Source organism: Drosophila elegans, unplaced genomic scaffold, assembly GCF_018152505.1.
Source record: "Drosophila elegans isolate 14027-0461.03 unplaced genomic scaffold, ASM1815250v1 contig_476, whole genome shotgun sequence".
NCBI classification, from domain to species: Eukaryota; Metazoa; Arthropoda; class Insecta; order Diptera; family Drosophilidae; genus Drosophila; species Drosophila elegans.
The window spans coordinates 7,022,364-7,049,160 of NW_024545863.1; the positions used below are offsets into that span (position 1 = coordinate 7,022,364).

Here is a 26,797-nt window from a genome sequence, read left to right on the forward strand (position 1 = left end):
CCTCACAGAGATCATTGAGTTGGTTAAGGGGTACCAACCGCACAGAATGCAAAAACCATTCCGTCCGGAACTCGAACCCAATTGCGACACCAAGGCGGACATCAATGGCATCATCCGCCGCTGCTGGGCGGAAGATCCCGCCGAACGTCCGGACTTCAACACCCTCAAGTCCATGATACGCAGGTTCAATAAGTAAGTGCAAATAATTTGCAATTCAAATGGTTCCATTATATTTAAAAACCAATGATGTTTTTAATATGAATTTGGATTGTAGTCATGGTCTTAATAATTGAGGCTTTTTACCGTTTTTAATTAAATATTTGTGCATTAAAATTATCTAAAATTTGTGTACTCGTCACTCGTAGAGTAAACAGTTGTATTGTATTCGTTTAAAAGTATGTACGGGTAACAGAAACCCCGATCTAGATTTTTAGCCAATCTAGAAATGTTTGTCTTTTTGTCCGTCTTTCTGTCCGTCTTTCTGTCCGTATGTCCGTCAAGATTTGGGAAACTATCGAAGGCAGATATATGAGATCCGATTTTCAGACATGTCATGTCTGGGATATGATAGAAGACAGTTATTAGGCGGTATATGTTATATTCGGACATATCTATCAAGACTCGCACAAATTTTCCAAATCGAACCATTATTTTAGAAGTTATTAGCATAAATGTAAATTTGTGGATATTCGAAAATTCAAGGTATATGGCGCCACCCAAAACTAGATTATTTTCTGTAACATATGTTTTATCAGGACAGTGAATACAGCGGTTCCGATTTCAGTTTCGTAAATTTACTTATACTATAGTTTAATTGATAGTTAATAAATGAAATCAAAAACTCCTTTTACAGGGACAACGAGACGGGCAACATCGTGGACAACCTGCTGAAACGCATGGAGCTGTACGCCAACAATCTGGAGGAACTGGTGGAGGAGCGCACCCAGGACTACCACGAGGAGAAGAAGAAGTGCGAGAAGCTGCTCTATCAACTTCTGCCGCAGAGCGTGGCCGCGCAGCTCATCAGCGGACAGCCCGTGGTGGCGGAGACCTTCGACCAGGTGACGATCTACTTCAGCGACATCGTGGGCTTCACGGCCATCTCGGCGGAGAGCACGCCCATGCAGGTGGTGCAGTTCCTGAACGACCTGTACACCTGCTTCGACTCCATCGTGGAGAACTTCGATGTGTACAAGGTGGAGACCATTGGCGACGCCTACATGGTGGTCTCCGGTCTGCCCATCCGCAATGGCAACCAGCATGCCCGCGAGATAGCCCGTTTGGCCCTGGCCCTCCTGGAGGCGGTGCACAATTTCCGGATCCACCATCGACCGGAGGATCGCCTCAAGCTAAGGATTGGCCTGCACACTGGAGCCTGTGTGGCCGGGGTGGTGGGTCTGAAGATGCCACGGTACTGCCTGTTCGGGGACACTGTGAATACCGCCTCCCGCATGGAGTCCAATGGTGAGGCCCTGAAGATTCACATCAGTGAGACCACCAAGGAGGCGCTGGACGAGTTCGGCACCTTTGTGACCACTCGGCGCGGCTTTGTGCCCATGAAGGGCAAGGGCGAGATGCTCACCTACTGGCTGGAGGGCGAGGTGCCGCGCCCCGACTGCCTGATCTCGCCCAGCAAGCTAATGCTCACGCGCCGCTCCTCGCTGAAGCAGCCGCAGCGCAGTCAGTCGCATCACCTGCACAAGCAGTACTCCGAACTGGTGGTGTCCACGCCCCCTGCCCAGCAGCTGCCACCTCCAGCGATCGCCCTGCCAGCGCCAGCGCCGCCGTCCAGGGATTCGCCCAATCTTCGGGTGAAACGCAAGATAAGCTCCAGTTCGCCCAAGCTAAATGGCGGGGGCTTCGACTACCAAAAGACTGAGAACCACTATCTGGATGCGGCGGCTGCCCAGCGTACCTGCGACATCTACAGCAGCCGCAGCCTGCGGGACATGGAGGAGACCTCCGACAGCTGGGAGCTGGCCCACTTCCGGCTGCCGCTTAGCGGAGCCCTCAAGAACCACCATCACCTCACCAACAACAACAATAGCCATGGCTATGTGCACTCGAATTCCAGCTCCAATCTGAGCGGCATCCTGCAGCCACCCAATCAACCGCGGAGCAGGCTGAAGCCTTCGCCCACGATCTCAACGCTGCTGACGGGCGTCCGGAGCGAGATGAATGCCTCTCCGGGTCCCGAAACGGGCAGCATGGGCAGTGGCAGTGGCCAGCTGAGGATCAAGTTCGCCGAGGTAGACGAGGCGCCGCTGCTACCCACACCGGCGACAGATCCTGCTCCTGCTGCCGCTCCAGCTTCTGCTACTGCTCCTGCTTCAATGCCACAGCTAATGGCGTCCAGTCCGCAGCGGAGCAGCAGTGGCCAGAACATTCCGGCGGAGAGCAACCACTACGGCTACCTGGTGAAGAGCTACAAGCAGCAGTGCCCTCCGGTGGCGGGCAGTGCCGTCACCCAGCCGCTGCTGGCCAAGATCAACTCGTAGCTGTAAGCGGGGGAGTCGCCCACTCCCTCCTCCACACTGTAATCATTTGCATATTAACTGTACTTTGTACTTGTTTGTGATAATAAGTTAAACCCAAGTTGAACAAGTTAGTGGTTAGAATCCAATTCGAAATTCGTACGGGAACTCTTCTAAAATGTTTCGTAGTTTTTAATCGCCCCTATCCCCTTACTCATAAGTAGCGAATTTTACATGTTAACAAACCTCAGAAACGGAAAAACAAAACACTCGATGTAAATAGCAATTTACTCCCAAACGATTTGTTCCTTGCGCTTTGAATATTAATTCTCTTCGAACTCAGACAGTTAGTTTATAGTAGAGTAGATATTAATATTACCTAGTGCTAAGCGTAGGCCACTTCTGAAAATTTCTTATATCTGTTAAGTATTAGATGAACATGAATATTTATTTTGAAAATTGACGAATAAAGAAATCTATATATGATAAACTCTATATATATTCCAATGCAATTAAGGAAACTCACTTTGTATATTTAAATGGTTTATTTGGGTTTTCGGAATATAAGTAATGTTAATGGGTCTATTTAATGGGTCGACAACAAAAAAAATGTCTCAATTTAGAATGTAAAAACCATGAAAATTTACCTAATGAGGTTCTTTTATCTATAAACTAATTTTAAAAAAGACTTTAAAAACAACATGAATATTACCCTATGACTTTCAATGTTTTTCATATTAACTATAATATTATAGTATGAATAGAGTAGAAAGATTAAAATATCCTACAATTTAAAATATTTCTTGAAGAAAAAGGCTATTTACTGCAGTTAACCGATTAATGTTTATTTTATTAAAAAGACTGTTGCTCAAATAAGTTATATTTAAAAATTGATAAGAAAACGGATTTGAAAATCCAGACAAGCGCCAAACTTAAATCAGGGCTGGAAAATAGTAGGACCGTACGCGGTCACTACCATTTTCCTGTGGCGATAAGAACATTTCTTATCACCTCCCTTTTCCATAAGATTTTAAATAGAAACTTTCAAACATATCGTTTATTAATTTTTTTAGCTGTGACAATTTTTCGCTAAAGCCATGAAAAATATAAACAAATTGGTATTAAACTTACCCGCAATCATCTAAGCAAGTTGATATAATCAAGCTATCCGCAGACGGCCACACTAAACCCTTGGGCCAAGATTATTTGTTGATTGTTGAGTCGGCCGGAGTTGTCCGCCAGTTTTCCGTTAATTCAGTTATCACCTGGTAAAATACTGATTACAGTGGTGCCTCAACTACGTGACTTTCATAGCGGGTAAGCGGAAACTAGAGTACACACGGTCCCATCGAGCATTCGTAGCGTTGCATAATTTAGCATATCCAATGGGCTGAATGAATTGCAGTTTCCACGGGTTCCAACGTCGGATTCCTTGGTGCCGTGCCCTAAAAGTTCTATACCAATATTATAATCACAATTTGCACACCGCTTACCTAGAGAAAAACAACGTGATTTCCCTTTTGGGGGCGGGTGATAATTTGGATGAATAATTGCAAAATTGCGGCCACCATAAAACAAAGCAATTGTGTTCACCGAGCTGTTTCAGTCACAGCTCCACTTTATCTGACTCGTTTCTATCAGAGCTTATCGTTCCGCAGTTGTTTTCTCCGTCTGTCTGGTCATAGGATCCCGGAATAGGAACAGGAGCGCTCCATCATGTTGTACTGCCCGCCCAACGTGACCCTCAGCGAGGTGTGGACGCAGCATGGCATCTCGCACTGCTTCATGGACACCGTGGGCCCGGCCGTGTACGGCGGATTTCTGCTCCTCTTCGGCTGCATCCAGTTGCTGATGTACCGGAAGTACGCCACCCGGATCACGGATCCCACGCAGATCTCCAAGTCCCGCCTGTTCGCCCTGCAGCTGTTCCTCTTGTGCCTGCTCCCTGTTCTGGCCGCCCTGCGATTCCTGATGAACGCACGCATCTATCCGGATAGTGCGGTGTACGGTTATATGGTGAGTATGATGATCTTTAAGAGAACACTTTTACTTACCCGCCTTCCACTCTGATAGATCTTGTCCACCTGCGTTGTGTGCTTCTCGTACCCCTTCAGCATCTGTCTGATTCTCAAGGAGCGCTACTACCAGCTGCCTTCGGTGCCCACCCGGGGACATGGACTCATCCTGCTGCTCTTCTGGACCCTGGCTTTCATCAACGAATCGCTGGCCTTTATCAATTTGCGCCACGAGGACTGGTGGTTCCATCTGAAAACGTAGGGGAATGGTGTCAACTACCAAGACCTTAATCTAAACTACATCTTTTACTCACCATCAGGAACAAGGATCAAATCGAGATGGGCCTGTTTGTCACGCGCTTCCTTTGCTCCCTGCTCATCTTTGTCTTGGGTCTGAAGGCACCTGGCATCATGGCGCCTTACAATCCGCACGAGCGGCTGGAGAACGAATCCTCCAACGAATCGCAAGGAAACATGCACACGGGCTCGGCTTTCCGGAATGGCTGGCGCAAGTTGAGCACTGTCTTTCCCTACCTTTGGCCCCGCAAGAATCTGGCCCTGCAATTGGCCGTCATCGTGTGCATTCTCCTGCTGCTGTCCGGTCGAGTCATAAAGCTGTTTTTGCCGATTTATCGCAAGAAGTTGGGTAGGTCAGGGCTGGCGGGAGTGCTGAGCTCAGTCGTGCATTGCTAATCTCCTGAATTCACAGTGGACAGTCTCACCATTGCGCCAATCCTCTTCCGCTGGGACTATGTGCTGGTCTATGTGGCGTTGTCCTTCCTCCAGGGCGGCGGCACCGGCACCATGGGATTGTTCAATAACCTGCGCACCTTCCTCTGGATACGGGTGCAGCAGTACACGACCCGCGAGATCGAAATCGAGCTCTTCCGGCACCTGCACCAGCTTTCCCTGCGATGGCACTTGCAACGGAAGACCGGCGAGGTGCTGCGTGTCATGGATCGTGGAACGGACTCCATCAACAATCTGCTCAACTATATCGTCTTCTCCATTGCACCCACCATACTGGATTTGTTCGTGGCAGTGGCTTACTTCATTTACGCCTTCAATTGGTGGTTCGGCTTGATCGTGTTCCTCACCATGTTCCTGTATATAGGTAAGGAACTATATTAATATATTAGATAGAACTGTTTTGGTTATTAGTTGTTAGTTGTCAATGGCACTTAACAACTTAATATTATGTATTTACAACACAAATATGTAAAGGGGTTCTTTTTGAACGATTGTGATAGTGCTATTAAGGGGCTTTAAAATTTGTTATACCTTAGCATGATGGTGTTTCCTTCCCCCAATTGAAAAGACTTTGCCGATAAATCAAACTTATTATAAGTCCCCCAGCCAGATAATGAAATCGATGATAAATTATTATCATTTGATACGTAAAACCCAGAACAGTTCGCAAAACGTAATGAATTTAGCATTTTATATAAAACTGAATTCATATTCTTTTCAGCCTCCACCATTGCCATCACCGAGTGGCGGACCAAGTACCAGCGGAGGATGAATCTGGCGGACAACGAGCAGCGGGCTCGCAGCGTGGACTCCCTGCTGAACTTCGAAACTGTTAAGTACTACGGAGCGGAGAACTACGAGGTGGACTGCTACAGGGAGGCCATTCTCAAGTACCAAAAGGAGGAGTTCCTCTCCATGCTGACCCTGAACATGCTGAACACCGCCCAGAATATAATCCTATGCGTTGGCTTGCTGGCCGGATCGCTGCTCTGCGTGTACCTGGTGGTGCACCAGCAGACGCTCACCGTGGGCGACTTTGTGCTCTTCTCCACCTACCTGATGGAGCTGTACATGCCGCTGAATTGGTTCGGCACCTACTACCGGGCCATTCAGAAGAATTTCGTGGACATGGAGAACATGTTCGACCTGCTGCGCGAGGAGGAGGATATTGTGGATGCGCCCGGCTGTTCGCCGCTCCTCACAGCTGGCGGTGCAATCGAGTTCTCCAACGTGACGTTCGGCTACTCGCCGGAGAAGATTGTGCTGCGCAACGTGAGCTTCACTGTGCCCGCCGGCAAGACGGTGGCCATTGTGGGACCCTCTGGCGCTGGCAAGAGCACCATTATGCGGCTGCTCTTCCGCTTCTACGATGTGCAGACGGGAGCCATCCTGATTGACGGACAAAACATCAAGCTGGTGCAGCAGCAGAGCCTGCGAAAGGCCATTGGAGTGGTGCCCCAGGACACCGTGCTGTTCAACAACACCATTTTCTACAACATTGAGTATGCCAAGCTAGGCGCCGCTGACGAGGCCGTCTATGAGGCTGCCCGTGCCGCCGACATACACGACAGGATCCTCAGCTTCCCGGACAGCTACGAGACGAAGGTGGGCGAGCGGGGCCTGCGGCTAAGTGGAGGCGAGAAGCAGAGAGTGGCTATCGCCAGGACGCTCCTCAAAGCGCCCATCATCGTGCTCCTGGATGAGGCGACATCCGCCTTGGACACGCACACAGAGCGAAACATTCAGGCTGCCTTGGCCAGAGTGTGCGCCAACCGCACCACCATCATCGTGGCCCATCGACTGTCCACCGTCATACATGCGGACGAGATCCTGGTGCTGCAGCAGGGCAGCATTGCGGAGCGCGGTCGGCACGAGGAGCTCGTCCTGCGGCAGGATGGCATCTATGCGGACATGTGGCAGCAGCAGCTGAAGAACCTGGATGCTGAGCAGAGTGGTTCCGACAACGGAGACGCCGGTGCAGAGTCGGGCTCGGAGAAACGCAGTTCAGGAGGCGCTGGACCCAGTGGTGCTGCAGCGGGAGGAGCGCACTTTAGGGCAGGACATGCTCATGGGGGAGCACGCTAGGCTTAAGACACCCACAAAATACTTTCTGTTATTCCTGATTCCATGTGATTTGTGGTATATTGTTATACGTATGAACAGTGCGGCAAAGTCTAAGTTCGTCTATAAGTAACCTTATACGCTACTCTTATACTAATAAATAACGTAGTTTTTTATAGACAATCTGTGGCAGCCCAAGTGCGCTGCAAATAATAGTTTTGAATGTGCATGGTACCAAATAAAATAGCGCAATATTGTGTATTTCTAGTCCTTATTTCCAATAACTCTTCATTGAATTTTGGATATTTGGAGGTGTACAAAACGAACATGAATTTTGAATTTAAATGTATTCATTAACAGATAGGAAATTGTACAACTATTTTTTGGCATATTAATATTATTAGTATTGGTAATAGTCAATAAGAATATATTACTTATATTATGTTTATAGGGGTTTTTTTTTTCCATAATCTTTAGAATAAGTATCCTTTTTGTTTAACCAGTGTTACTTTGTGCTGGTGAACGCCGTCAAAATCTATTTATAGGACCATTCCTAAGAGTAGTTCCCACAGATTATAAGAGAGCCAAGCTGCTCTTCCCAGCAGTGATGCTTATCGGCGGAACCTCCAGCAAGGCCAGCGATCCGGCTGGTAGGTCCGCTCGCAGCTTCTCAGTCCGAGTTTGGATCGCGAACCGAAAAGACGTCGAGCTGTACTACGGGAATTAGACGCGTTGGCGATAAAGCAGGAAAAGCGGCGGCATTTTTTGAAACATATCTGATAATACACAGTGGCGTTTCTATATATTAAATATATATAGTGTTTTATATTAACATATATATATATACTGCCTAAAGTTACGGCCGAGATACTGTGGCCGGGCAGAGTGAACCGTCGGAAAACCGGAAAACTGTGAGAAAACGCGTACCTCGACCTCGGAAGGAAGCAGCAGGCCATGAGGCGACTCAAGTGCTCCGTGTTCGTGTGTACGTGAGAGTAACGTAGTTGATAATCCCAACTGTATCAGAAACTAATTAAAGACCATGACGTAATTATTCATTGACGAGCGCACATCAAAAAAGAAGCCGAGGAGCAACATTGATTAAAGCGTTTTGCGATCATTTCCATACATATGTGTATATATAATATATATATATGGTACACATGCACATTTAGTATATATAAGAAAGAAATTCAATTGATAATTGAAGAGTTTATTGCCCATCCGCGGGAATGCGACATAGCGAAAGAGGGTGAAGTCGGCTGGCGGTCTGGCGATCTGGCAATAAAGCATCCATAAAATTGAAGTTCAATTTCAAGAAATCTATCTATCTATCCGGCAGATCTCTTCCTGATCTTCGACGCCGGCCATGCATTCAGCATCATTGGCCACCACAAACAGATGCTCTACGAGTACGTGGGCAACATCCTCGTGGGCGCCAAGGCCCTGGACGAGGGTCACCCGGCGCCACCCACCACCGGATGGACAGTGCGGGGCAAGCTGACGCTCCAGCGGCAGAGCGAACTGGTCATGGCTGCGGCGGTGAGTTGTCTAGGATCAGTTCCGTTGGCAGGAACTCTTGGCAAATGTTTCGGCTGATCTCCCGCGACCCGGTCGATGATTAATTCCACTTCGCTTAAAATAATATTTTTGTTTGTTGTTTATACGAAAAGATGCGACAGATTGCCTTGTGATCGCTTATGTACTACACGTACATTCATTTTTATTTATATACAAGCACACGCACACGTAAATCAGTGAAAAATCCAATCAATTGATTTCATTATCAATTTGTACGATTCAATCGGCGTATTCCACAGCCCCCGTTGCAGCGATTTCTTCTCGCCCTGCGCAGACGAAGAAGAATTCGCAGATGAATTAAAGACAATTTAACCTTTCACAGCGAGCAACTCGGAGTGGAGTGCCCACAATGAACTGAACTCGGCTGTGAACTTCTTTCATTGAGCCCCATTGAGATAATGCCAATCCACAGAGGCGCACAGCACAGCACACACACATTCCCTTCCCGTCCTTCCTTCGTCAATCAGCTCTGATTGTCTTGACTGAGCGCTACTCTAGGAGTAGCCCTCGCTTATCAGCCATCTGGGGATCTTTCAAAGGCAGAGCCATAGCAATGGGCAGAGCCAGAGGCGGAGGCGGAGGCATGTCCATGTGTGCACCATATGAAAGCCGATCTGACTCTGACTAATTTCTGTTTGCCAGATAAACGGCTATCAGGCGGTTCAGTTGGACTCGACCCAACACCCAATCGCAGATTACAGCATTGTGCGTATTAGAAAGGGCTTTCCCGGCTAATCGCTTTTTCCCATCGCCTCCACAGCTGGTCATCGACGACGTAACGCTGAACAACTCCGGCGAGAAATTCCTCCAGAACAAGGAGATGTACCCGCCCTACAAGCCCTTCAAGATCGCCCTCACCCCGGACGGCGCCATCACGCATGTGGTCTTCAAGGAGGGCGATCCCATATGGAGCATGAACTTCAAGCGGGCCATCGCCTCGGTCCTGCAGTTCCAGATGAAGTCCAGCGGGGCCTTCGTCGTGGATGAGGTAGGTTTTTACAATTGATTTTTGTAATTTAATCGTAACGTATTTTAAAATAGCCGCCTAAATACTGTGAAGATTTATACAAATCTTTTGATTATATTAAAATCTTCTTATGTTACGATTCTGCAATATAAATTATAATATTTTATTGAAAAGTGCTTTGCTAAATTTTAAATGTATTTGATTATTTAAAAAACACAAATTATTAATAAATAACTCTGCGTTGTAAGAAACTCTTCTTATCTTACCTCAAAAATTGTAAAAGGTTCTGCAATATAATTTTAATTATTATTATTTTGTAATCCCTAAATATGTCTCAAGGTATTTTGTAATATTGCCTTTACTGAAAAGAAAATCTATTTATCACCTAAAATAATATTTGATACAAGACCTTTATTTCCTTGATTATTTGAATAACTTTAACTATTGCAACGAAGAATTTCCTACTGATAACTTTAATTTTTCCCGGAAGCTGGGTATCCACGGCACCTGCCGCACGGAGTACTTCGTGTCCAACCGGACCAACTACATCTCCATCCGCAAGACGCCGGAGCTGAAGACCTGCAAGCCCTACTCGGAGGCGGTGCACATAACCCGGAGCAACGTGCCGCCGAACACGTGTGAGTTCGACCACCAGAAGAGTGTGATCATCGGCAACGAGGCCATTTACGGAATGCTACCGCACAACGAGACGGGCTACTTCCTCAGCATGGCCCACGCCAAGGGCACCACCCTTATCCACACGTTCGAGTCCACGGGGGAGGCGCAGTTCATCAACTCGGAGCTAATGCTGAACTTCATCAACGAGTCGCCCATCGACAACGCCATCGACATTGAGACCTCAATGGCGGCCGAACCGTCCAACCTGGAGCTTCAGCCGCTGGATCCGAACGATCCGACTGGCGGACGAAATCCCCAGCAGCAGGAGACGCTGATTGCCCAGGCGGGCACACTCCTGGACAGCTTGGCCGAGGGCCTCGAGACCACGGAGTTTAAGTTCTCCGAACCCTATGACTCCACGCTCTCCGATGTGATCAAGCTCCTCAGCGAGATGGACTTCGACTCGCTGACAAAACTCTACCGCGAGGTGGACATCGGCACCTCGTACCGCCAGGAGACCATACGCAACATCTTCCACGAAATCATTCCCCGCATTGGCACCAAAGCCTCCGTGTTCCTCACCCATCATCTGGTGATAAACAAGTTGACCAAGCCGCAAGTGGCTGTGCAACTGCTCATACCCATGCCCTTCCACATCTTCGAGCTCTCGGCCGAACTGCTGGAAAAGTGCAATGACTTCTTTAATATCGGACCTGGTCGTCCAGATGTGCGGCAGGCGGCGATTCTTAGCTTTGCCACGCTCATCCACAATGTATATGTGGCCAAGGGCATTGACAAGGACAAGTTCGAGGAATACGTGCAGAAGTACTTCAACGCCTATCTAAGTAAGTGGCCCGAAAAGCTAATAATGTTTATAGATTCTCTACTAACGGCTTAAAATTGCATTACATATAGGACTTCCAAATTTTGTTCTAATTTGCAAAAAAATTTTGTATCTCTTACGGTCATTGTATAAATTATTTAATTTACTTCATTTAATATTTATACCATTTCTTAATAAAGTAAGTTACTCACCTGTTAATATTATAGATTCTCTAAAGACTTTTCCATTAATTCTGAAGAATTCGCGTACAATTTTTTCGCCCACAGTCATCGCATAAATTATATCATTAAAACTTTTTAAAGCCTACGAAGCGACTAAGATATTGATTGCCCCAAACATCAAATTTGTAACTAATCTCCATTCGATTTCTCTGTTGCGGAACAGGCGACCGCGACTTCGACCAGAAGATGCTATACTTGCAGGGCCTGAACAACTTGCAGTTGGGAAACGTGGCCAACTATCTGGAGCCCATCGTTCAGGATCCCAACGAGAACGAGGACCTAAAGTTCCAGGCTGCCTGGACCACTCTGGCCCTGTCAGATAAGCGTGCGGAGCGCATCTACGAGGTCTACTGGCCGATCTTCGAGTCTCGCAACGCCAGCCTGGAGCTGCGCGTGGCCGCGGTTACTCTGCTCTTGATATCGAACCCCACGGCTGCCCGCCTGATCAGCATCCATCGCATCATCCAGAGCGAAACGGACCCGCACATGATCAACTACTACAGGACGACGGTGACGAGCATCTCGGAGACCACGTATCCCTGCTACCAGCACCTGCAAGTCATCCCGCCCACTTACCCCATCCATCCAAGTCTAATGCTCTTGCTTCCAGACGCCGCCTGCTGTCCTACATGCATCGCCATCTGCCCCAGAAACCGGAGTCACGCTACTGGGTCACTGGCAACTACATCTTCGACTATCGCGACTCCAAGTTCGGAATCGGAGCCATGCTGCAGGTCTTCCTTGTGGGCGATCCCAAATCGGACATGCCAGTGGTGGCCTTCTTCAAGTTCGACACCGAGGCTCTGGGCAAGTTCACAGGTCAACTGGCGGTGAGTTGTACTCTAGAAGTTAACAAAAATTATTTGAAATTTTCTTAAAGTGAGACAATTTAATGAATATCAAAAGTTTTGTAAATAAATGTTTGTTTAATTAGTTGTATTAATTAATCTAATGCTATCTAATACCTAAAACTACTAGGAACTTTAGAAACAAGAGGCTTTTCATGAAATATTCCTTTATTGTCTTAATTTTTAATTTCTTTGCCTCTATTGTTTGTTTAGTTAAACTTAAATAAAAGTTTTTGTTATGTGTTATATATTTAAATGGTTATGTTCGACTGGTAATAATTGGAGTGTTATGTTCGGTGGGATTAGATAAACAGACGATAGGGTTTGAGGAAGACCAACTTTAATATTTTCAAGAGAGAGTTTAAATTATTTTTAATATAATAATATCTAAACAACCTCACCCCCTTTCAGCTGTACATCAAGGCGCGTGGCCTGCCAGACACCATCCTGAACAAGATGCAGTCGCGCAATGGCAGCGATCCGTTCACCTTCAAGAGCATCAAGGCGCTGTTGGCCATGCTGCAGGCTCCGATCATCAGCTCGAAGGACCTGCACCTGGAGTTCATTCTGCAGATGGAGGGCAAAACGGTGCTGTCCTACTACCTCAATCAGCGGATGTTCCGGCAGCTGACCTACGACAACAGTGAGTTCCCTTTTTGCTACCAAATCCAATCAGCAGTTCACACAACAATTTGTCCACAGTTCTGGAGCGAATGCAGCAGATTATCCGGACGGACAGCCACATCAACATGCAAACGGTGCGCTGGCCGTTCATGAACCGCTACTCCGTGCCCACCGTGCTGGGCACCTCCTCCGACGTGCTGCTGCAGACCACCGTGCTGACCTCGCTGCGGGGCAACATTACGGAGCAGCGCAGTCCGCCAATCACGAAGCACACGCTGGAGATCGACGCCCGGTACTCGTCGTACGCCTCGGTGCGCAGCCGCAGCTACAATCCGTTCCTGAACCTGGACCACGAGATCAACCGGGAGCAGGGCTTCCTCATCTATATCCCCTTCAGCAGCGAGCTGCATCTGAACGAGAGCGGCAGCAAGTGCCGGCGCTACTCCTTCTCCCGGCCCCAGAACCTGACCAGTGGCCTCTCCTTTAAGTCGCGGGCGGTGACCAAGACCAGGGGACTGATCACCAAGACGGCCACGGTGCCCTTCGAGGAGATCATGCTGCCCGAGAGTCGAAACGATGTGGTGAGTAGTTTTCCCTTGAGGATGAGATCTATGCCAAAACTTGAATAAAAATAATAGTTAACATTAATATTTATTTATAAATTTAATTAAATTTATGGGTACAGTTTTACATATAATATATCAATGAACAGTTTAGAGCAAACATAAATTTGACTTTAGTAATCAAAATAGTAAAAAGCTATCGATCCAAAAAAATTTCCAATTTTTCATATTATTATATATCTCGGGCAGAAATTAATTGGCCACCAAACCACTTTATCAAATCATTTTAATGCTATTAGGATCGAATAAAGCAACATTTTAATAGATTATTAAATTAAAGTTGCCAGTTTTATATACAAAGATTTCATTTTGAACAAAGAAGGATATATTTATGATTTATTGTAATAGTTAAAAGTTAATAAAAACTAACCGATCTATTTCAGGTCCAACTCTTCAGCTACACAATGCCTGATCTGGGCGTACGTCTGGGCATGAGTACTAATCTTCACGAGCTCATCAAGTACAGAGGGATGCTGCTCAAGTCCGAGTTCACAGAAAAGTACCTTCATCGTCGCAAATCCCATGGCATTTTCTAACTAATGATATTTGCAGTGGCTTTTCCGGAAACATGGTGGTCAGCGCCCTAATGTATATATTCGGATTCACCCAGCTTAGCTCAATTCACCTGGGTCACGATCGAAACTTTACCATGCTGATGTACAACGAAAAGGCCACGAGAGTAAGAAATACAATTTAATTGAATATGTGCACTATTCTAACCCCCATTCCATTTAGATTGAGGGAAACTTTTGTGCCGAGGATGTGTTGAAGACTTCAGATCTGAAGGGCAAGCAAATTGGTCTAACGCTGGAGCACACAGACCACTTGGATGCCGGGGATGGGGCACACCAGGTGGACGCTCTCCACCGATGGAACATCACCCTAGATGTGCAGGCTTCGACCAAGTCCAACTGGTTCAAGTTGATCGGTCAAATCCAGCGAAATTCTAAGGATGACGAGGAGGACTGGAAGGTGAGTGATTGGCTTCGACTACGGGACAAATTTATTCAACCAAAGATGCTCCTGTTTTTCTACTGTTTGTCTGTACTTGATACGGATATGGATATGTATGGGATATGGGATATGGATATGTTCAGATTGTCTCTAGCCCTCCTGTCCGGCTATTTCGAGCTCTTCCTCGGCGTTGATTAGGGCCACAACGCCATCCTGCAGGGTTTTGACCAGTTCGAACTCGGTGAAACCGAGCTTCCGCTTATTGGATATGTCCATGAGACCATCCTCCACGGTGGCCAGTTCGCCGCCATCGGTGCTGCGCACCTGGAGCTGCAGCTCTTCGGCGAGGGCGATCAGACGGTCGGGATCCTTGCTGAGCAGCGGCAAGCGGATGTGGACCGAGGCACGCAGGGTGGTGCCCAGATTGGTGGGACAAGCCGTTAGGTTTCCGTAGCGCGGATGACGCGCAAAGGTCAGCGTCTTCTCCAGTTCGGCGAGTCCGTTCACCAGACGATTGTAGACATCGCCCAAGTCGCCGCACTTCGCCATTGACATAATGTGGACGTGGTCCTGACGATTCACCCAGATCAAGAAGGTCTCGGCGGGATTGTGATAGACACCGCGACCCGTCGGCCAGAAGCGATAGCAGCCGGCGGTGGTCAGCTGCTCATCGCCGCGCTGAAAGAGTATGTGCCGCTTGACCATCTCGGCCTGGGTCTCGGCATCGATGTCCGCCATCGTCAGGTAGGAGCCGATTAACTCGCCATCCATCGTCTCCGTGGCCGCACGCACCTTCTCCTCCACCTCTATGAACTGCTTCTCGCTGAGTTTCGGGAAGAACGGCAGACCCTCTATGTTGCGGGCCAGTCGGATGCGCGCCGACATGATGTACTTGCGCTCCGGGTCTAGATTCTCGATCTCGTCCACATTGCCAAAGTCCGGATCCTTCTGCAGCACATCGTTCTCGTTGTCCATCTGACCGTGGTAGTCCTTGATGATGGGGTCGAAGAGCTTGTTGAACACGTCGTAGCTGTCCGCATCGGCAGCGTATATGCCCACGGGCGCCTCGTGGTGCTCGAACCCGGCCACGGCGCAGTCGTATAGGTAGGCATCCACTGGCGCCGGCGTGGTGACCAGCATGAACTCCTCCAGCAGCTCCGGCGTGAGGTACTTGCGCAGCAGTGAGTTGACATTCTCCTCATCGTCCATGAGCGATTTGTAGCCAGCGGTGGTGAGCTCCTGGTACTCCTCCGGTGACTTTTTGCTGTGGCGTACAAACAGACCGTAATAAGTCTACGATTGAATGAGGTACTCCTCCACTTACATTTGACCGCGCAGCCGCTCAAGCTCCTGCTCCAATTTGGAGATGTGCGTCTTGGCCTCCTCCAGGTCGTTCTTCATCACGTCGTACTGGGCATCGTCGGGGCAACTCTCGCACATGAACTTGCGCACAAAGCGGATGGCATCCTCCGGCTTGTTCTGCTCCTCGTACAGCTTGATCAGGGCCTTGCTCAGGGCATCGATGACCCCAGCCCGCTCCAGATACTTCCGATATTGCACGCGTTTCGATTCGATCTGTGGAACAAACGGAAGATCTCTTCAGATTCGCTGATTCACTCTGATGCATTCGAATTGCCTTACCGAAGTCATTTTGCAGTTTGTCCGTGGGGAAATTCAAGTAAACATAAATTTATAAACACAACACAAAGTGATTGCTCTCGATGGCGGGACCGAAAATAATTCGACAGCACTTGGCTTCTTTTTTTACCGATTTTTTTTAACGCGTTCTTAAAAAATAGAAGAAAAATTGAAATTTTTTCCCAAAAATGTGCGACGGGAGTAATTCGTCCGAACAGTAGCGTAACTGACTGCCTTCTACTGAGCTCCCCCGGAATCGTATTGATCAAACGAGCCGACGTGCGCCGCCAGGCCTGCCTGTCTGCCTTGCTGCCTTCCAGTAGTCCGAGACCGGAACGCAAACAACCCACGAATGTGGGCCAACTGCTCGAGTGGATGCACGGGTGGGTGCACGGGCCGTGCAATAAAGTGGCACGCAGGCACGGACGCATGGGGGCGGCACAGTCAGTCAGGATGTGTGTAGTTGTGTAGGCCCACTAATCGTTGCCGCCGTTGTTGTGGCTCTGTTGTCTGTAGTTTCGTCATGGTAATGTGTCTCCTTCCTGCGGCTGACAGCCCCACTTATTAGCTGAATGTCTAGTATCTTGGCCAGCAATGTAGCCACAATGAGCTTACAGGGTGTCACGCCCACTACTTGACTCAAGCCGACACTCAGGTCGACTGTTGACTTGCTAACTCTTTATACAGGTCACACAATAGTCATACGCATAATGATAACAGTTAATTTGTAGGAAAGTTATAAAAGTTATATTAAAGTCAAGCTCGAAATCTCCATATTTCGAATTACAATCTGAAAGTTATAAAACGAAATCTCCATATTTCAAATTAAAATCCCTGATTTTTAATAAGGTTAACCGTTATACACATATAAATATTCATTTATATTAGATTTAGTATTTTTAATAACCTTCAGTTTGTCAAGTAAACGTTTTGGGCACACTTACCGCTATTGCCGCTACTGTATATTCCAACTCATTGGCATTATTTCCTCAGGCCTGCACCAAGTTGACCTATGAACCGTTGGTGTTCACCAAACGACCCCACACCCTGAACGGCAATGTGGTATTCGGCCTGGCCTCGGAGGAGAGCGAGTGCCCGGAGAAGGGCTCTACGGTGCAGTTTGCAGCCCGAGCTGGTGTAAGTGTGAATGTTGAATGCTGACAACGAAGCGGTTTCCATTGAGATACAACATTTTATCCCGTTACAGCCCTCGGAGCACGCCCGTGCCTTCCTGCGCTCCGACAAGATCTCGCTGACGGACACCGACTTGTGTCCCAAGGAAGTGCTCAAGTTCTCGCCCATTCCCACGTCCAAGTATTGCAGGCGCAGCAACTTTGAGAACTTCACATCGATCACACAGTATGACATGGACCTGAAGTTCAATAATGTAAGAGAACATTATGTGGTTAGGGCACATTTTGAGCATTTTGAGTTGACTCACCCTGATCTCCCATAGATGCCCGCCTGGTTCGAGCTGTGGTCCAACCGACTGGACCACCTGGTCTCCGCCTTGTCCGCCGACAAGGTGGACAGTCTGCATATGAGCCAGGAGATCAACATCTCCATGCACACGCCGCAGGACCAATTCAGGCTCGCGGTGGAAGTGAACGGAGCCAAGTGGCGCTTCCACCAGATCCCTTTCTTGTACAAATTGGACTCCAAGTTCGACGCCTCGCACGAGCTCAGCTACGATGCGGGCCTCAAACGTTCCTGCTCGGTAATCAATGGCATGATCAACACCTTCGACGACTACTTAATCAATCTCAGAGAGATGGCGGTGCGTGCCGATTGCCTCACCCTCCTGGTGGCCGACTGTTCGCCGCTGCCGCAGATGGCCGTCTTCGTTACGCCATCGCCTGTCCAAGGAGAAGGCAGCAACTACGGATTACGCGTCCATATCGGGCAGAACTACTTCAACTTCCACTCCCGCACGGACAACAGAAGCCAGCCTTCGGACGAGCCGGTGTTCATATATCTAAACCAGGACCAGGTGCCGCACGATGTGCGCCAGAAGCCGTATCAGTGGCCCCTCGAGACTAGCGACTACGATTTCCGGTAAGGCATAAACAAAGTTAGTCAAATTAAGTGTTGTAAACCTTTTCCGTTGTCATTCGCTTAGCGTGGAACTGAACGAGCAAAACATTCTGATTGTGGAGTGCACGCAGCTGGTTTCCACCATCCAATTCGACCTGTACAACATCCTCAACTTCGAGATCTACGGCGTGTACAAGCACCAGATGTGCGGACTGTGCAGCAGGCCCCTCAATCTCATGCAGAACTATACGATTTGCGAGGCGGAAGCCAGCACTCCAACGCCCGTTCCCTTGCAGAATTCCACCAATGTAGTTGTAGTCGCATAAGCATAATGTGTGAGTTTAATCTAAAATAAAAAAGAAATGGAGCCCAGTGGAGGGAGAACATGCAAATCCCAGGGCTTGTACTATTATTTGTTTTCTTCAATGGTTAATGTTTGGTAATATTTACCTAGTCTGCCGGTGGAACTTGAAGATTGTGTCCTAAATAATAAGCTGAATTTGTTGCAACTGTCTTAAGTTTGAATAACGAGAATATATTTAACTGAGGTTACAAATTGTAGTTATATAGAGCAACGAGATCTTTCAAAAAAAACATAGAAAAAGGTAGTTAATTATAATTATTGTGATCAATTCGTTTGGTTTCTGTTTCCTGTACAGATGATTGAAAAGTAAAGAACAACATTTCATAAATCAAAAGGTAACTGGGCAGAGAAATGATAATTTTCAAAAAAGAATTTAATACCAGTGTCTTTCAAATGTCAATTAGCTTCTTTTTAGCTTAGTTAAGCTAGAAAGGAACTCATAAACATTTGAAAGACACTAATCTTAAATTCTTTTCTTTTCGTTATTGTCAATCTTAAGAAGACACGTATTTTTATTCCTTGCGGTAGTCAATTTGCTTTTCGCGATCGCGATGCAATTGGGTGAGAAGATGCATCCGTAGCTGGGGAACTGATTCCAAGGACTGGTTGCACAGTTTGCATGTCATTGGAGCAAAGACTCCCTGACTAAAATAAGAAACAAAATTATAATTTAGGCAGTGCTTTCGTCAACATATTTGACATCTTACAAGTTGCGCCATTTGTACAACTCGTTGCAGCTCTGCACCAATTGCAGCACATGGCCGACATTCTCCTCCTGGAGCTCTGGAACAGAGTGCATGGGGAATATGGCCCGCTTGCCGAACGGCTCAGCCTGCTTTGGCTGATCGTCGCTCTCGTCCCAAAGGTAATCCGAGCTGCTCGAGCTAAGTTCGATGTAACTACGATCCTTGGTCAGAAGGCTTTGAAATAAACAAAAGTTATATCAGTTGACAAATACAAAATGTCTGGTTGCAGCAATCTTACCGATTGATGAGTTTGCGCAGATGGGCGAATATAGAACCACGTTCGTTAACACTAACCACTGGGTAATTCTCGTCCTTAAAGTTGAAAAAGACGCTATCGATATAATAGCGCATTTGATTGATCTAAAATATAGTTAGTTATTGCTTAGTTATATGTAGCTTAGACTCTCTCTTACCAGGTTCAAATCATCTTCGAGAATGTTAACGTCCAAATTGATCACCATATCGTGCTCCTCGAAATAGGGTTCCTTGGTTACTGGGTCGCAACCCAAGCCGGCCAAGATAGACACATACTTGGTGCAATTTTTGTTGCATTTGATCTGCATGGTGGGGCAGAAGAGCATGACCATTAGTGCTCCAAAACCGTGTACGTTGGGCATCAGTGTAGTTCCACGGGCGGTCAGGGCCTGTCCATTGGCAGTCTCCACGGTGGTGTGGGCCACAATCATCTGATCGTGTTGATCCTGCGGATCCGCATCCAGGAGCACCGCATTGACCGACGCACAATCAATTTTCACAGTCTTCCACATGCCCACACGAATGGTGGAGTACATGGTGGACTCCAGCGGACTGTAGGGTCCCTTTAGCATCACCACAGTGTTGCATCTATCCAGTGGTGGTGGTGAAAGATCGTGGTCTTGGGGCAGCTGGCAGTAGCGGAGGTACTCCTCGTTGTTTTGCTGCCGCTCCGCCGGACTCAAGTAGCGGTCAGACTCTTGTCTGCTGGTCCGAAAGTCATGATCCTTCCGCGACATGAAATCTTCGTCGGCCCGACGGGCCAGCTGAAGCTCCACCAGCTTCTCATTGATTAGGCCATCGCGCATGCGGATGAGAACAGCTGCCACGTTGTTGAACAGCGAGTACACCTCGATCTCGATGCGACCGCATTTGGCCAGCGAATGGAGCATATCATTGGCCTTCTTGGGCCAACTCTGACTGATTGCCATGGACGGCTGAACCAGCGCCAGCCTGCACTCAAACACACGTGGTGGCAGGTCGCCGAACTGCCCTACCAGCTCATCCGGCATCAGGCGAAGCTGCTCCATGGGCATCAAGAGGCAGTCTCCATAGTCGATGAAGCGCACATAAAACATCGGCTGACGATTGCTGCGGTTCTCGGGTCGGATCACTGTGGCGCGCTGGAAATGGCTGTCCCGTTTGGCCAACACCATCAGGCCCTTTGTGATGGCACCTGCATTTAATACATGATTTCGCAGCTGCTGCGGAGCATTGAAGATCTCCGACATGTTGCGAATGCACTCGGCAAATGATTGGGGTTGGAAGTAGAACTTGCCACAGCTGACTATCTGTAAAAGTCGGAAACGAAATTGTAGATACAACAAGTTCAGTTGTTAACCCACTTACGCAAGTAATCAACCCGGTAATGGTCTTGTCATAGACCGATGGTAAGGCAAGGAGCTCCACGTTTGTGGACTTTGTGGGTGGAATCCAACGACCCTCGATCACATCTCCAATCTTTCGCTGCTGGACGTAGTTCATAAAGTTGTGTTGACTAAAAGGTTTCGAATTGAAAGCACAATGAGTAACTAGCATTGGTAATGCAAAGTACAAGCCACTCACTCCATCATACGAATTGGGCGCTGCAAGCGTTCAATTCTCATTCTGACCGCCTTGTAGACTTCACTTTTGATTCTGCCCGGCACACTGACAAGCTTGGATGAGTCTTCATTGCAATCGTCGTGCTTGAAGGTGACAAAAACCTTTTGCGAACCGGGTTGAAAGGTAACATCGATGTTTTCGGGTGGGATCTTTGCCTCCAGAAAGAGATCTTTGATGCGTCTAGTGTACAACTCGCCCATGTACCCGGGCTTAAAGTTGGTAAAATAGACAGTGCGACACGGATCGTGCCCAGATATCACCTGGTACGCATCGCGATCAGGTTCCACACACGACCCCTTCGAGCGCATAAAATAATTCGGATAGAAAGCACCGGCGATGATCACTTTGAGGATCGTCACTTTCTCACGGTCACCCAAAATCTGTGTAGGATCAGCTGGAAACGGGACCAGACCGAGAATCGAGCATCGCGTACGAAGCTCCTGGACCAGCAGGTGCATCTCCTTTAGCGATCGCAGGGAGACGTGCAAACGTTTCGCCCAGCGTTGAGCAGACTCGTCTTCGTGGCCAATTTCGACCATGTTCAGATATGTCTGTCGCAAGCAGCAATATTTAGTTGAAACCTGTATGATTGCATTTAAATACGTACCAAGTAAACGCGCCAAATTGCCACCAAGTCGGAGCCAGACCCATCGGCGAAAATGTAATGCATCCAAAATGAATCGCATCCTTGGCTCCTGCGACCTTCGTCCAAGTACAAGCCACGAATCGATAAGCCAGCAGCTGCGAAGTGTTGTTAATACAATTAAAAACCTTATTGGCATTTTGTTGGCCAATATATCATGTCTTATTTGTCTTGATCACCTAATAAAGTAAAATAAATAACTATCTTTGCCACTTCAATGAACTCTTACCTACTTCTAACCTTAAACTACTAGGTTTAACAAAGTAGCGTTTCGAAAACTTTTTCCATTAAATTCGAAATCATTATTTTATACTTACATATGATTATCGCCTCCTCGAGTAGGTTAAATACATAGCCCAATATAATGAGACGACTCAAGCGTGTGTCCAACGGCAAACGAGACATGATTGTGCCCCAGAAGGTAATATCGCCATCCATCTCGTTGTAGACGCCATCCACAGTCGGGAACAGTGCACCCACCTCCTTCAGCAGCAGTACTGTGTTCTGTATGTCCGAGAGATTGGGCGGAGACAGAGCCAAGGCCAGTATCTCTACCGGAGAGCCCATTTCCAACTCCTTGGCCCTAAGCACCGAGCTGTGCAAGGGCAGGCGCAGCATTTCTGGTACCCCAAACTCAGACATTTCTCTCTGGTAAAAGGATTTGTTGACCATCCGGTAGACACGACCACTCCGGAGACGACCCACACGGCCGGCACGCTGGCGACAGTTGGCCTTGGAGGCCCAGCACAGGCGAAGTGAGGTGAAGCTGCTGGCCGAATCGGTGACCAGCACTTTGGTCAGGCAGAAATCAATTACATAGGACACATCTGGCACCGTAATGGAGCTCTCAGCGATGTTGGTAGTGAGGATGATCTTACGAAAACCTGCAGGCGGTGGCAGGAACACATCCCGTTGATTCTCCGGGGTCATTAGCGAGAAGCAGCGTACAATGAAAACCTTAATGTTTTGGCTGCAATGGAAACATGAAAGAAATCTTAATTTATTTCAAATTGCTGACTTACTCATTCTGCAACATATTATTAATGTTTTCCTCCATGTTGGCAATCTCGAAGACGCCGGGCAGGAAGATGAGTACGGCTCCATGGCGCAGGGCCTCGTCGTAGCTAGGCCGGGACTGGATCCCGACCTCCCGTTCCATGTTGTCGATGACCATGATGATCTTCACCGCCGCCCTGTAGCCGTCGTCGGTGATGCGTGGCACGAACTGATCGTCCACCTCCTCCTTCCACTTAACTCTGTTCAGCTGGTCGCGGTAAAACTTCTCAATCGTGTACTTACGCCCATGACTGGCGCTGATCACCGGCGGAATCAAGTTTTGCGTTGTAAAATAGTCGGCCAGCTCCCGGGCATCGATCGTGGCCGACATCAGGATGATCTTCACGTGGCGCGAGTTAGTGGCCAACAGGCGACGGACAACAATTAGCAAAAAGTCCATGTCCTGGTCCCGCTCGTGCACCTCGTCCAGCACGATGTGGGTGTAGTGTGTTAGAGTCTTGTTGTGTATCAGATTGTTCAGCAGGATTCCGGTGGTGCAGTACAGCAGGCGGGTTTCATCCAGACTCACCGGACGGTGCAGACCCACCTGATAGTTGCACACCGTGTTCGGCTGCCATTGGCGCTCCTGGCACACTCTGTTAGCTATGGAGATGGCAGCTATGCGACGGGGCTGGGTCACCACGATGTTGCAGTATTGGCCGCTTTTAAAGCCCTCGTCCAAAATGTACTGGGGCACCTGGCAGGAAATAAATTCAATTCAGAATTAGATTTACTAACGAGGATGAATAAGAAACGGTTTTATTTGTGCATCAATAAACTAAATAAACTAAAGCTTATGAAGCAAAGTGCGCAATATTTAAAAAATTGTTAATATTTGTTTAAATAATACATCCATACTAATAATAATCATCTCAACTTTTCCAAAAAATCAAAATCTTCCTATTCGACATTTTTTGTTCACGGCGGCTTTTGATAATTGATTATTATTATTTTTAATTTTAAATTAATCACAACGCTATAATTTTAAATAAAAAATATATTTGGACTTATTTTGATTTTTAGCAATACAGATTTAACGGAATTTGTTTAAAAAGTTTTTAGCACTGTTATCGATTTGTCGATAGATTCCAACAGTGTTGTTAAACATTTGAACCGGCGAACCGAGTCGGTTTGTTTACATTTTCGGAGTGTGTGGGAATGGGCACAAAGTTGGCGTCAATAAAGACCCGCAATGGAGCTTAATATCTTCGACGACTGCTGGGAGTTGATGCACCGGTTCCAGCGACTGGTCAACGAAGGCGAGAACTGCGAATTCGAGGTGTTTTGCCGGTGCTGGCGGGAAATGCAGCTGCAGCACCTCTTCTCCGGCCAGTCAAACCACACTGAGGTGATAGCCACCACTCTGACGGCGCTGCACGTGGCCAAACGGCTGTCATGCTCCCGCCGCACCAACGGGGACCTCTTCGCCGCCTCCCGCTCCCAGAGGATTGCCGGATTTTATTTGCTCTACGTGATTTACAACAAGCAGCCCACCCTAAACTTCGTGAAGATCGAGGTCTCACCTCGCACCTGGCAGGAGCTAACCAACTATGTGCTGCAGCTGCGCAATGACAGCCCGGAGAGGAAGGACACCCAGCAGGTGGCCTACATGTTTTGGCGCCTCGTCCAGGAGCAGGCCTTCCGGTTCACAGCGCTCGACTACTGCCAGGGATTGGACAATTTGGTGGACTACGACCGGCTGGAGACTGTAGCGGGTGCAAAGCGACAAAGACAGAGTGCATTGATGCTGAAACAACAGCGACCCAACAATGTCAGCCTCTCCTATGAACTGGAGGGCCTGCAATCACTGGACCTGGCCAGTCGGCCATTGTGTGATCTGGAGTCAGCCTATAATGCACAAAAGTTGCAACTGGCGGGTCAGCAGCAGGCTCTGCCGCCCACTCAAATTTTTGGCCAACTGCGCGAAGTCTTTGCAGACATTCAAAAGATACTGGGAAACAACAAAAATCCCGAGGATGAGGAGCAGCCCACAACTTCTGCAAGCAACCAGTTAGAGGTGCGACAAAAAGTGCGAAACAAGGCCATGTACGGCATGGAGGAAAGGGGGCCGCAGCACCAGCCGGAGGAACTCGAAGTGGAGCTGGAGGTCAACGAATCGTATCAACGGAGAATGTCTTCGGCTACTGTGTTTCAACAGCCATTATCCGAGGATGTACAGCGGGAATATCAGATCTATGATTACAGTGACGACGATGAAGACGAGGAGGAAGAAAGCGAGGTCACAGAGGAAGATGTCCAGGAACTACTAGGCTCTTAAGCTTCAGTAAATAACGATGAAATACGGAATAATGAATTTAATTTTAGCTTAAAAATAAAATATTTTTAAATAATTGGTCTATTGGTTTTTTTTTTTCTAAAAAGCTAGCCTTGACAGAAGCTCAATTATTTTTAATATTAAAGGATTGGTTACAAGACAAATTAACTTAAAAATTTAGCTTAATCATTTGAGATCACAAAGAATAAATTAGCTAAAATGTCGAAGTGTTCGAAAAAACAAGGACAACAATCACCGTAAATCCAGTTTATATTTTTATTAATTATAGCCTAGTTCAAAGAATGTAGGTTATTCAGTGACGCTAATCAATCAAGGAACTCTTATTCAACAGTTTGGCAGTCTGACTCTTCCCCGTTGTTATAAATTACATAAAAAAAATTTTTTTTTGAAAAGACTTTTCAAAAAGCTTTGTGGAATATGGCTGAAGTCTCACTTGGTTCTGCAGAATCTTTACTACCGCTTTAGCAAATGCGCTCTTTCGCTTTTGCAAATTTCTGTAACATATTTAAAGAAACATAACATATTTAAAAAAAAACAAAATTTGTCAAAAATCAACTAACTTTCTTCAAAGCAAAACAATATATGTGCCTCTTATTTACCTCCATAACTGGAGTCTACTTAAACATAACCTATACAACTTTTGGTTGGCAACTTTTCAGAAAACTGCAGAAAACGTGGCAACGCTCACCTGCGTGGTCTTGCCGCATCCTGTTTCGCCCTTGAGAATTACGACCGGATATGCATTTATGGCCGACAGGATTTCCTCCCGTTTAGCATAGATAGGCAAACTCTTATCGCGGTTTAGATTGAATCTGTATTTTTTGTAGTACTCGTCATCCCGACGGATTTCGGACCCGTCCTCCTTCTCATCGTCTGAATCCATTTCGTCCATGTCGTTCATCGTTCGATTGCGATTATTCAGAAGGCATTCCTTGGCATTCTGTATCAGATGGCAAGTAAATAAACAAAAACGCTGACACAGACTTTAATTTCTTACCCCGTTGAGGCGAAGCTTTTCCGTCGCTACGATGTCAGCGACATAGCCGGTGCCGACTACCTCGCGCTTTACCACCTTAGATTCCGTGGCTTCCACGGCCATTTTGCTCGGATCACTGCTAATGTAGCCCTTTGGGGCTAACTCGCGCTTACATTCCTTTGAGAAGTCGAAGAAATCCATCACTTCATCCATTATTTATATTTTTCTTAGCAAAACACTTCGGACCAAAAATTCACAATCCCGCGTCGTGTCTAAAATTAAACGGTAAATTGTAGTGGTGGGACTTTTGGCCTTAAAGGTGGCATATACTGAAGTCGATTTGTATCGATATACCATATCGCCATTGGTGTTGAAAGCTTTTTATTAAAGGTATTCCCGACACCAATACAATGCCACGAAACTATTTTTCATTAATTATTGTTCTCTACTAAACGGATTAAAACATTCAGCTAAGATATATCTAATGCAATAGCTGTGCATTTTCATTCCTTGTGATCTTAAACAATCGTCCTGCAAAACAAATAAAATTCTTAAAAATAACAAAAATGTGAAAGAACTAAAGTTAGAGAAATCGCAAAAAATAAAA

At 47.1% G+C, this 26,797-nt stretch overlaps 6 protein-coding genes across 11 annotated transcripts in view; 4 read left to right on the top strand and 2 right to left on the bottom strand.

The window, feature by feature from the left end:
- LOC108140649 (atrial natriuretic peptide receptor 1) overlaps positions 1-2,964 on the top strand; it is a 43,431-nt gene extending 40,467 nt beyond the window's left edge. For all 4 annotated transcript variants that reach the window (XM_017263575.2, XM_017263576.2, XM_017263577.2 and 1 more), the window contains 2 exons: positions 9-192; positions 854-2,964. In XM_017263575.2, coding sequence (XP_017119064.1) covers positions 9-192; positions 854-2,498 — 1,829 coding nt within the window. In that variant the 3' untranslated portion in view covers positions 2,499-2,964. The remainder of the gene's footprint in view (positions 1-8; positions 193-853) is intronic.
- A 686-nt stretch (positions 2,965-3,650) lies between these two features.
- LOC108140723 (ATP-binding cassette sub-family B member 6, mitochondrial) lies at positions 3,651-7,574 on the top strand. 3 transcript variants are annotated; one of them, XM_017263692.2, is made up of 6 exons: positions 3,651-3,791; positions 4,116-4,490; positions 4,548-4,747; positions 4,810-5,135; positions 5,199-5,603; positions 5,961-7,574. In XM_017263692.2, the coding sequence occupies exons 2-6, from the start codon at positions 4,191-4,193 to the stop codon at positions 7,322-7,324; spliced, it is 2,595 nt and encodes an 864-aa protein (XP_017119181.1). In that variant the 5' UTR covers positions 3,651-3,791; positions 4,116-4,190; the 3' UTR covers positions 7,325-7,574. The 3 variants fall into 3 exon arrangements, with proteins under 3 accessions (XP_017119181.1, XP_017119179.1, XP_017119180.1); XM_017263690.2 differs by having other exon boundaries at positions 4,133-4,490; XM_017263691.2 differs by having other exon boundaries at positions 4,160-4,490.
- A 388-nt stretch (positions 7,575-7,962) lies between these two features.
- LOC108140563 lies at positions 7,963-18,644 on the top strand. The gene is made up of 15 exons (XM_017263422.2): positions 7,963-8,285; positions 8,643-8,842; positions 9,642-9,869; positions 10,339-11,311; positions 11,695-12,085; positions 12,142-12,361; positions 12,791-13,022; positions 13,082-13,584; positions 14,010-14,125; positions 14,179-14,305; positions 14,362-14,598; positions 17,212-17,355; positions 17,426-17,605; positions 17,675-18,273; positions 18,338-18,644. The coding sequence occupies exons 1-15, from the start codon at positions 8,255-8,257 to the stop codon at positions 18,576-18,578; spliced, it is 4,422 nt and encodes a 1,473-aa protein (XP_017118911.1). The 5' UTR covers positions 7,963-8,254; the 3' UTR covers positions 18,579-18,644.
- Positions 14,607-16,469, bottom strand: LOC108140565 (arginine kinase). Its single transcript, XM_017263425.2, has 3 exons — positions 16,222-16,469; positions 15,905-16,155; positions 14,607-15,844 (listed from the first exon to the last, which is right to left on the bottom strand). Exons 1-3 carry the CDS (start codon positions 16,228-16,230, stop codon positions 14,731-14,733), a joined length of 1,374 nt encoding a protein of 457 aa, XP_017118914.1. The 5' UTR covers positions 16,231-16,469; the 3' UTR covers positions 14,607-14,730.
- A 146-nt stretch (positions 18,645-18,790) lies between the features above and the next one.
- On the bottom strand, positions 18,791-26,466 carry LOC108140564 (probable ATP-dependent RNA helicase spindle-E). The gene is made up of 11 exons (XM_017263423.2): positions 26,212-26,466; positions 25,903-26,154; positions 22,885-23,615; positions 22,180-22,832; positions 21,827-21,960; positions 21,181-21,770; positions 20,965-21,112; positions 19,776-20,906; positions 19,601-19,722; positions 19,324-19,536; positions 18,791-19,261 (listed from the first exon to the last, which is right to left on the bottom strand). The coding sequence occupies exons 1-11, from the start codon at positions 26,401-26,403 to the stop codon at positions 19,129-19,131; spliced, it is 4,299 nt and encodes a 1,432-aa protein (XP_017118912.1). The 5' UTR covers positions 26,404-26,466; the 3' UTR covers positions 18,791-19,128.
- On the top strand, positions 24,045-25,269 carry LOC108140566. The gene has a single exon (XM_017263426.2). It carries the CDS (start codon positions 24,111-24,113, stop codon positions 25,194-25,196), a length of 1,086 nt encoding a protein of 361 aa, XP_017118915.1. The 5' UTR covers positions 24,045-24,110; the 3' UTR covers positions 25,197-25,269.
- Positions 26,467-26,797: the final 331 nt, after the last annotated feature.

What these genes read in the sequence shown, in the direction of transcription:
- LOC108140723 (XM_017263692.2), top strand. Translation starts at nt 4,191, where the DNA reads ATGTTGTACTGCCCGCCCAACGTGACCCTCAGCGAGGTGTGGACGCAG. An exon ending in GTGCGGTGTACGGTTATATG is followed by an intron (nt 4,491 to 4,547) that starts GTGAGTATGATG and finishes CCACTCTGATAG; the next exon opens with ATCTTGTCCACCTGCGTTGT. An exon ending in CACCATGTTCCTGTATATAG is followed by an intron (nt 5,604 to 5,960) that starts GTAAGGAACTAT and finishes TATTCTTTTCAG; the next exon opens with CCTCCACCATTGCCATCACC.
- LOC108140563 (XM_017263422.2), top strand. Translation starts at nt 8,255, where the DNA reads ATGAGGCGACTCAAGTGCTCCGTGTTCGTGT. An exon ending in TATCCCTGCTACCAGCACCT is followed by an intron (nt 12,086 to 12,141) that starts GCAAGTCATCCC and finishes TCTTGCTTCCAG; the next exon opens with ACGCCGCCTGCTGTCCTACA. An exon ending in ATGACGAGGAGGACTGGAAG is followed by an intron (nt 14,599 to 17,211) that starts GTGAGTGATTGG and finishes TTATTTCCTCAG; the next exon opens with GCCTGCACCAAGTTGACCTA.
- LOC108140565 (XM_017263425.2), bottom strand. An exon ending in GAGCGGCTGCGCGGTCAAAT is followed by an intron (nt 15,845 to 15,904) that starts GTAAGTGGAGGA and finishes TGTACGCCACAG; the next exon opens with CAAAAAGTCACCGGAGGAGT.
- LOC108140566 (XM_017263426.2), top strand. Translation starts at nt 24,111, where the DNA reads ATGGAGCTTAATATCTTCGACGACTGCTGGGAGTTGATGCACCGGTTC.
- LOC108140564 (XM_017263423.2), bottom strand. Translation starts at nt 26,403, where the DNA reads ATGGATGAAGTGATGGATTTCTTCGACTTCTCAAAGGAATGTAAGCGC. An exon ending in CAATTTGGCGCGTTTACTTG is followed by an intron (nt 21,771 to 21,826) that starts GTACGTATTTAA and finishes TGCTTGCGACAG; the next exon opens with ACATATCTGAACATGGTCGA. An exon ending in CGCCCAATTCGTATGATGGA is followed by an intron (nt 21,113 to 21,180) that starts GTGAGTGGCTTG and finishes GAAACCTTTTAG; the next exon opens with TCAACACAACTTTATGAACT.